This window comes from Phytophthora parasitica (assembly GCF_000247585.1).
Source record: "Phytophthora parasitica INRA-310 unplaced genomic scaffold supercont2.13, whole genome shotgun sequence".
NCBI lineage: Eukaryota > Oomycota > Peronosporomycetes > Peronosporales > Peronosporaceae > Phytophthora > Phytophthora nicotianae.
The window spans coordinates 1,181,752-1,191,258 of NW_008648999.1; the positions used below are offsets into that span (position 1 = coordinate 1,181,752).

The following is a 9,507-nucleotide window of genomic DNA, read 5'->3' on the forward strand; positions in this document are numbered from 1 at the left end:
AAAAGTACTTTACACAAAAGTAGTCAAGACAGATTCCTTTTTCAAAACGAAAAATAGACAGCTCATATTCGGACACTAAAAAAGCCTGTCCAAAACTACATACTTATAATTAGAAAAAAAGAGAAAAAAACATGGCAGCGGTTAGCGTTCAATTCCTATTTATTAGCTCCGAGGTCTTATGCAAACACCTAGTTCGGTTCACTGCCCGTTATTCGCTTCATTTGCCAGTTTTAGGCATGCATGAGCCAACAAAGGGTTATAAGTACATATTCCCAGGCCCCACACGACCGCACACACCCCCTATGATCCGTTAGCCACGCTTAAAAGAGCAGTTTTGAATGGTATGCTTAGTTAGCGTCACTTTTCGATTTACCGCCCACCCAGCAGTCAATGCCGTCATTGGGATGTTTGTCAAGCTCATAGGAGGAGTCTGATAGCTTTTTCGACGGCTGGAATGGCTTATTTGCCGACTGTACGCTCGGCAATGCTGGAATTATCGCAGAATGCATTGCCGACCAGAAGCCACGTCATGTCCGAATACGACCCCGAAAAAGTTAAGCCTGTCATATGGATTATGGGACTGAGTTGACTTAAAATAAAATAATAAGCATGGGAGTACTGTATGTTATACGTAATTTCAGTATTACTACAGGTTATATGATACGCGAAAGCTAATTTGTTCAAATTGTAAGTACAATACGCACCTGAAATCAGAGTAGTCGCTCATTGGGAACTACGGGAGTAATTTAGTCCTGAAAAAATAAACTTAACTGTTCTTATAATTCAAACTTATATTAGTATGAGGTGGGAATCACGAGTGAAAAAAAAAAAAAAAAAAAAACTGGAGTTAGCTGGGCTTCTGTAAGCAACCACAAGTATTAATAGTATTGATTGCACTCACCCCAATGTGAAGAAACTTTTTTTTCCCACTACATCGATATCTATGTAGAAGCGACATGAGTAGCGCGAATGACCAGTAACCTCGACCACTACTACTACTAGTAGTAGTAATAGTAGTAGTAGTAGTAGTTGTAGTAGTAGTAGTAGTAGTAGTAGTACAGCAAATCCAGCTTTCGTCCGAGTGAAGTGAGCTGGCAAGTAACGTGTGCTACATCTAAAAATGGCCGGTAGCAACAGAGACATGTTCTGATATCCAAATTCAGAACAAACTTACAGTTTTACATGAACAGAAGGGTTAATCCCCGCTGAATGAAGCGAGGTGGTGCATGATCTTGCTCGGCTTCAACCTGCGCAAAGAGCCTCGCAGGCGGGGCTCCGTTCGGCTTGTTACATATATAAACTGTGACCATTTGCGGTAGCAGACACCGCCACGCTACTTGGATACTGCACATAACTGAGGAAGCACACTGTAGAGAGGTTTTGGAAGTTGTTTAGAAATGAATGTTTATTGTTGACATTAGCGGAGTACTTTACAGGATTTCTTCACCAAGACCAGGAGAGCGGCCTATACTGGTACTGTCGAGTACTGTCCGCATTCGGTAATCTTGGGTCACCACCCGGTTAGACTGATCTAGTTATTTAAGATCGAAACAATACAGCTTACCCGGGCCCAGTGGCCCCGGGGGGAAACTCAGTTCGGAGATTTGAATTTAATTGAATTTATTTGATGAACTCAAATAGTATAAAGCTGATACTCGTAAATACAGGATAATGCTAGCAGTGTGTATCATCTGCGCAGAGTGATTGCCTAGTGCCCAAAGCCGTAAATTGTTATCCCTGTCTCTTCAGCAAGTAGACGCCATCGCATGCTGTCACCGTTTTGCGGTTCGCGTTCTGCGTGTACATCAGCGTATCTTGCAATAGATTACGCAAGAAAACATTGAGCACCGCTCGAGTCTGCTGGTAAACAAGCCCCCGACATGTGAACCACGCCAGCTTCCTTGTATCGAGTCCCGCAAGATGTAGCGGTGGCGCTTTGATCCACCGGTACCCAAACCATTAGCTCCTTGCCGCGTCCTGACATCTAGTGACACATAGCATAGGCCTTGATGAGACTCGTTTCACTGTGCTCAATGCGTTATAGCGTATACTTACCAGCTTTCCAACTTGCGAACTGCCTACTGTCACCACGACAGCACTGCCATTAATTTTAACTAGTTGCGTGCAATGGATATTAATTACAATTAATTCCTAAAAAAAATCCCACTATCGACCCATGTCGTCATTGAACTGGTAAGGCAGTAGCTTTTGAAGCCTGCCTGACATGCCCTGGTCATCAATCACTTATGACGAGCAAGTGAGATCTGACCAGCAGAACCGAGTACATAAAGCTTCTCACAATCGGAGTATCTGTTGGCGGTGGTGGTGCGGTACACAAGAATGGATGTCTTGAGTATCACATTAGTCGAACCACAATTGACGCCGAGAAAGAAGCATATTTCCGAAACATACCAGCTTTCGCGATTCTCTACTCGACTCTATAATGTAACGGTGCTGAGAGCAATGCTGTGCAGGAAGCAGAGAAGCAGCTGAAAAAAGACGAGAGAAAAATTTATACTAGCTCGCGATCTATCCGACGACGCCGACAAACTCTGCGTTCAAGCACTTCAAAGTCTCATCAACACGCTAGAGCTGAACGATGGCTCGATCAGCAACGTAATATCGCCTCAATCTGTCGGAGTTTCCACAGTGGAGAGTCAACGCTACCGCCGCCACGTCGGAAGCATGACCGAGATGATAATGACGAGTCTCCTCCTCCAAATAGAACAAAGGTGGAGAACAACCGGTGGTCATCGTAATTGAAGACTCGGACAGTGATTAATTAGAACCTTAAAAAAACTGGTGGCTAACAAACCCTTGTATTATCGTATGAAAGGCACATGTACAAACCAATTTGTAGTTACTCGTTGTTGCTCGATTACCTCTAAGTGACGATATGCACGGAAGAAGCTCGCTATGTCTACTTTCAATGCCAGCCAGCTCCTTGGCTTTTTCACTAAGATGTTGTTCTTCAACGACGGATTGCTGTTTCGCCTCGGCTTGCCGCTGCGTCTCATGTCTTAGATCGCCCTATTGAAACCACCTTAGCAGTTGAGTCAAGCCTTGTGCGACGTTATTCTGTTTTGAAGCTTGTGAATTGCTACGCACTTTTGGAGACGCCACCGATGCCGGGGTTACTTCTCCAAGCTGAATCTTGACGGAGCACCACCAGTAAAAAGGTGGCTCTCAGTGCCGCATTTTCGCTCGATGGTGATACCGTGTTGGTGTCCACTTGGTCTGGATTCATTTGCACCACCGTGATACAGCGTTGTGAGACTTCCGCTTGCCTATCACGCTTTGCACCACCTTGTGTTCCAGTGTCACCGTCTGCCCAAGACCATTTCCTTGAACGACCCCCACCAGCGAGATCCTGATGCAAGGGTGAGCTGAGGTGCCCTCGCTCGCCACCTTCCAATGTCGTCGTTTGCCACAGTGATGCAATGGGTCTGGATGCATTCATTCTGCTGGTCAGCACGTCCTGAGATCGCCGAATAATTTTCTGACGGACAGCGATAACAGCCTTCGTATCTTCACTCACTTTCCTACGCTTATTATGGCGCGGTGACGCGTACAACGCTGTAAACTTGCGCTTTAAACTTGTGCGGCTGCGACGAGCTGATTTTGGTCAGGGGTGCATTGAACTCCATTGCGACGACATTCCAGTCAGCCTCATGCTGTGGCAGCGTGCGGCGACGATCTTCTGCAGCCTTTGTCGCTCGACGGCGCTGTAGTTCCGTGTTCCTTGCTGTTTTATCATCTGGGCATTGCACCAAGTCAGTCACCTATCGCTACTGAACAGCTCGGAGCACCCTACCTTGGGGCTGGTCTGTATTTTCGTAAGTGCAGCTGAAGGGGGCCGGAAGTGCTTTGCTCTATTTCATATATAAAAAAATATACCGCTACTTCAACAATGAATAAGTGAAAGCGTCATGCTTAATTATATGCAACAATCGGTATGCAACAGGGTTTCAGGAAAATTCTAGTCGATGAAGTGGAGTCTCGCAAGTCGAAATTGCTTGTACGTGTGATTGGAGACCCACAGCACCTTCATTCTAATGATCAGCCTGTCCTTGGGCCCGGCCGCATCTTGTAGTATAGCCTAGAGATCTGTGAATAGCAAAACAGCGATTTGCACTACAGCTTGAAACTGCGAACAAGTATCCACCTTCGACTCGAGTGATCAATCTGGACCGGTCTCGCTCTGCTACTAAACGCACTCGGAGGTGTTCGTACGGCGTCTGGCGTGGAGGATTCTCCGTCTTGTTCGCAGCAGGGCTCGTTGCGATGGCGGCCAGTCGAGTAGTCGTCGCCGGCTTGACCTTATTGGCACGTCTGGAGCTGCTGGCAACAGTATCGAAGTCGTTTTCGGTCTTCTCTACCATCTGGCTTGTTTGATTGTGAGTACCAAGACTAAGCTACCATACTCAATTGCACCGTGACTAAGTCGTCTAGATATACGCACGCAGGGAATATGCTAGAGCGCCCAAATTTAGACTGAAGGCAAGCACATACTTGAGCACTGCCACATTGAGCAAGGATCTTTTTTTATTAGTTGCGTTCAAGATACACTCGTATCCTTCGCCATTATTAGGGAAAAGTTTCAGCTGTGCCATGTAAGGGTCATCATCATCAGATCTGTGGTCGTATTTGAAGTGCTGTGAGTGCTGTGGAGCATCCAAAGGTGCTAGGCATATTTTTAATTTAGTTGCCTGCAGCTTCAACCTGCTGGGCTCCAAGGTATCTTTTCGGAAAACGCCACGCGGAGGCGCGTGCGTTGATTCGATCGTATGCAGCACTCCACGCAGACTTTGCGAGTCAAACCCACCGTGTCGATAACAAACGCCCTGAATGTTGATGAGTCGGATGGCGTTGAAGACTACAGCAACGAGATGTACAGTATTTGGAGAGACAGCAGCGAGATTATCGAAAGCACGGCTTTACATCCAGCTGTGTTCCAATGTGCATCACTACCTGATGGTAAAATTACGCCGATTCTTGCGGCGTTTACGAGGTACCGCATGATTGAAAGTGAGGCAGTAAAAACAGCGTCACTAGCATACCTAGTTAGCCGTGCAATCCATTGTATCTCCCCTAAAAGCATAGGAAAGTGGATTAGTGGTACTACCACTTACAACGATCTTATTTTACCAACGCCACAGCAGTCGGATACGCGAGAAACTAAACTGATCGAGCTGTATGAAGACATGCCTACCGTCCAGAATAGAGCCTGGCACGACGAACCTGTGGTGTGGACGGAATCCGCTCATCAGGTAAATCAGTTTGCTAGCATCGGGGCTGTTTCAAAGGCATTCACGTTGAATCAAAAGCAGCACCATGCCCTAAAACTTATTGGAGTTGCTCTGCTAACAAAATGGAAAAACTGAGACAGTATGAGCTATATAAACGGCAACACAGAGAGAGATGACCAACTTCGCTTTTTTCTTGGTGGCTAGGGTGGAATCGGTAAAGTCGAGTTATCAACGCGGTTCAATGTCTCTGCATCAGCTGGGGGCATCCTAATTGCCTTGTTAAGACGGCCCTAACAGGAAAAGCAGCGACACTTATTGAAGGAAGGACACTGGAAAGTTTTTTGTTGCGGCTGAAAGGACAAAAGTGTATTGAAATGGCAGCTGAGATCGACATGCTTATCATTGACAAAAAAATAAATGAGGAAGCACGACTCATTCGTCTCAGTGAACAAGCCATTCAACAGATGGCATAGTAATCTATCGTAAAGCTGGGTGTTGTATGCAGCTAAGAGTACAATTTGACTTAGACTTGGGCAAAAGCTGGTAAAGTTTAATAGCAAACTGTGAGCGAAAGGTTTCATCAGCGATTATTAGTTTTATTCTGACGAAACCTAGCGATGAAGTGCAGCTTTACTTCACCCCTCTCTGTACATCGTTCTGCTTATCCATCACACCACGACATCAATTCAGACAGATTCGACGCTGCTTCCGACTCGCTAACACTGCTTGGTTTGTAGTTTTAGCATCACAGTGGGCCCAGCGTCATGAACCCTAGACAAGCTAGTTTGATCCTGCTTGTTGCTTACGAATGTGTGTTGCCGTCAGCGATGTATTATCCCCTTCAAACCGGTGGGCTGTATAAGATGGGTTAGCAAATCATACGGATAAAATATCCTCACAATCTAACTTGTATATATACAGCACAGGATCGTCATTATACTTGACTTTTGTATACTTCCCAAAATAATTAGCCTGCCGTTGTCCCCCCCCCCCCCAGTTACAAAGATCAAGTCAAAACACAGTGTTTTTTCTGTCCACTCTGCGAGTAAACATGCGAGACCAGAACGCATCGTTTCTGTCCAACTTTTTAGAAATTTTTTTTGTTGGAGACTTGACACACAATGCACAAAGTTTGACAAGATTTTTTGTTGAGTGGCCACAAACGCCCCAGTCTCACTTTGGAATCGGCGGACAGGAGTGCAATGGCTGGTGCACGTGGTGAACGCCGTGAGCAGCGCATTATAAGTGGAGGAACGCCGGTGTGCCGTGCCGTATGGAGAGAGCTGAAGGCTAGCGGCTGGACGCACAAGCTACCGCCTGCAAGCTCCATTGAGACGCGTTGGAAGTTCATTCCTCCCGGTGGGAGCGCAAGTGGCGCTTAGGGTCAAGACTACTTCATGGGCAAGGATCAAGTGCTCAAACACTATGCGTCCGGTGCGTAGTTTTAGTGCATGCAGTTTAGTGAAACTAACCTATGATTCTGTAGCAGAGCATTCTTTGAATGTAGCTCCCTCCGACGATGGCCCAGCTACGGATGCTGAAGTTGCCGACAGTATCCTCGGTCAGAGCTCGGTGCCACCCTCAGCAGACTCGACGTCGCTGACGCCCTCTACAGGTGCATAATGCATTGAATTATTCTGGAATATCTAGTGCTAACTGTAGTGCGTTACCCTGCAGGAAGCGGCGCAGCCGAGCGTCGTGTATCGAGTGACGACGAGAGGATGCATCATTTGGTGCAACAGCCTCAACCTAAGGTTGTGAGCCCAAGGCGAACGTACAGTATGTCATCACTTTTTGAAATCATCTGACGAAGATGATGCCGATGAAACCTTCGCCAGCGTACCTGACAATGGAGTGGACTCGGACAACGGATCGAAGGGTAAGTGCAGATTTCAATGTGTGCATGTGTATACACAGATACGATTTCTGACATCGTTTTTGCTTTTGCTGTATCTGTTGTGCTGTATCTGCTGTACTGTATCTGCTGTGCTGTATCTGCTGTGCTGTATATACAATCTCTAGCGAGCAGCATCATGTCCAGTGATTAAGAGGACGACCTCAACCAAATGGAAGACGGTGATGACCCGGAAGAGTTTGGTGACCTTGACTTCGGTGAAGAGCCAGCTGAAGACGATATTGTGGATGATGACGAGATCAACGCTCCCGAAGGAGACACTGATGAAGGGCAACGGGAAGGCGTAGATAAAGGAAACGAAGATTCGAACTTTCCCCAAAAATAATTGCCGAGCGACACTTTGCCAATAAGTTTCTTGAGTCGTTGGGCGGAACCGACAAGGTGCTGGCAGGTGACGTAGTGGGAAGGACCTGGACAAGCTTCGCGACCACAGCAGCAATAGCTGGATTGAACCTGTCGCTCCAGACGTGTACGCGTATCTGCAGACACCGTCTGAACGAGTTGATTAGACGAATAGCTATCCAGACCTGAGACACGAACCGTTTGGTCCAACACCAGAAGCAATGAAGCATGGGGATTCACCTTTGGCGCTGTTTTTCTTCTTCATGCCTGTTGCGCTTTGGCAGCATATTGCTGTGTGCTGCAACAATTATAAGCATGAGCAGCTTGAGGCTCGAGTAGAAGCTTACATTGAGCGTAAGAACAAGAAGCCGCGCCGACGCCCAGATGAACCAACTCCCAGCCAGCGAGATGTACGGATGAAACGTATGGCTGTAAAGCCGGTACTGCCACACGAACTTTGCGTCTTCTTGGGGTTACTACTAGCTCGAGCCATTCAGCCGAATCATGAGAAGATCTCAAACCACTGGAAGCAGTCTGACGAAGGCGGAATTGCGAGAGGTGTGTTTGGAATTTACATGAAGCGAGACCGATTCATGGAGATTTCGAGAAACCTGCATTTCTCCAGCAACCAAGACCCCCGTGCTAAAACGGATAGAGCCTGGAAGATCAGGAAAGTTGTTCACGTACTTCAGCGCACGTTTCGGCGCGATTTCATTCCTCCTGCGGAGCTGGCGTTTGACGAAGCCATGCTTCCATCGCGTTCCTCGTTCAACACAACTCGAGTTTACATGAAATACCGTGCAAATGGGGTACGAAGCTATTTATGCTTTGCTGTGCTCACACTGCGTATTGCATCAGGTATGTTTGGCTGCGATGAAAGTTACTAAGTTGTATAATATATCTTACGTGTTTCCTATTCTGTATATGTCTGCTCTGTATTATACAGGTTTGAGGTTTCCGTTGGCAAGAAAGCTCACATCGACGACAGCACTTCGCTGGACAAGAAGTCGGGGCCTGCTGCAGTTGTGCGGAATTTGAAAGCAGTGTTCCCGGCCGGTCAAGATAAGGGATTTCGCCTAGTAGTCACGGATCGATTCTGCACTAGTGTGGTGCTTGTAATCGAACTATTGCTGATGGGATTCTATACCATTGGAACCATTATGACGAACCGCATCGGTTTTGCTGAAAGTCTCAAGGAGAAGAAGAAGAAGCGACCCAAAGATATTATTCGAGGGACGTTCAAGTACGCGAAATCGGAGAAGGTAAAGCAGATGACTGGAATTACCTGGTGGGACAGCAAGCCGGTCTTTTTCCCATGTACCGGCAGCGACTTAGCTCTGGACCGTGTTGTTCGGAGAGACAAGACTGGAGAGCAACACGAAGTGCCTTGCCCCAAAGCTGTGAAGGACTATCACACGTACATGGTCGGGGTTGATGTCCACGATCAACTCCGCCAGCAACGATACTCTCTTCAGCGTGCTGTCATATTTCGCAAGTACTACAAGTCGCCGTTTTTGGGGCTTGTGGATCTGGCGATCGTCAACGGCTACATCGTGCATCGGGCGTTTCATGCGGCGAATAGGACTCGACCACTTACCCATGTCCAGTACATAAGGAAGCTGTACCTGGAGCTCATTTGCATGAAGGACGAAAATATGTACGAGAACAATACATTCGGAGCAGGTAAGTAGTGGCTGTATGTACAGCTTTATCGTGGCTAGACTAAGCTGTATATGCGTGTTTGCAGATACATCACAACCCGTAGCAGATACAAGCATGCCACCGTCATCTTCGACAACGGCCTCGGATACGGCAGGTGGCCAAAGTGTATCCGCGCGTCCCAAGCATCTACCCAAGCAGGTGGATGACTGGAGAAACCACTCGGGGCAACTGAAGCGAGTCCAGCGTAACGGCAAAGTGTGCTCACTACTTCGGTCGGACGGCAAGCGTGGTGGAACGACAACGTATTTTTGCGACGTTTGCTTCACTGGTTTGCCTGTG

The 9,507-nt window shown here is 47.2% G+C and overlaps 2 protein-coding genes across 2 annotated transcripts; one reads left to right on the forward strand and one right to left on the reverse strand.

The window, feature by feature from the left end:
* Positions 1–3,100: 3,100 nt before the first annotated feature.
* PPTG_07971 (hypothetical protein) lies at positions 3,101–4,382 on the reverse strand (the record flags this gene model as incomplete). Its single annotated transcript, XM_008902344.1, has 4 exons — positions 3,101–3,499; positions 3,573–3,757; positions 3,815–3,872; positions 4,218–4,382. 4 exons carry the CDS (start codon positions 4,380–4,382, stop codon positions 3,101–3,103), a joined length of 807 nt encoding a protein of 268 aa, XP_008900592.1.
* Positions 4,383–6,451: 2,069 nt separating this feature from the next.
* On the forward strand, positions 6,452–7,451 carry PPTG_07972 (hypothetical protein; the record flags this gene model as incomplete). Its single annotated transcript, XM_008902345.1, has 6 exons — positions 6,452–6,508; positions 6,632–6,683; positions 6,739–6,864; positions 6,927–7,006; positions 7,063–7,128; positions 7,272–7,451. The coding sequence occupies 6 exons, from the start codon at positions 6,452–6,454 to the stop codon at positions 7,449–7,451; spliced, it is 561 nt and encodes a 186-aa protein (XP_008900593.1).
* Between the last annotated feature and the right edge of the window lie 2,056 nt (positions 7,452–9,507).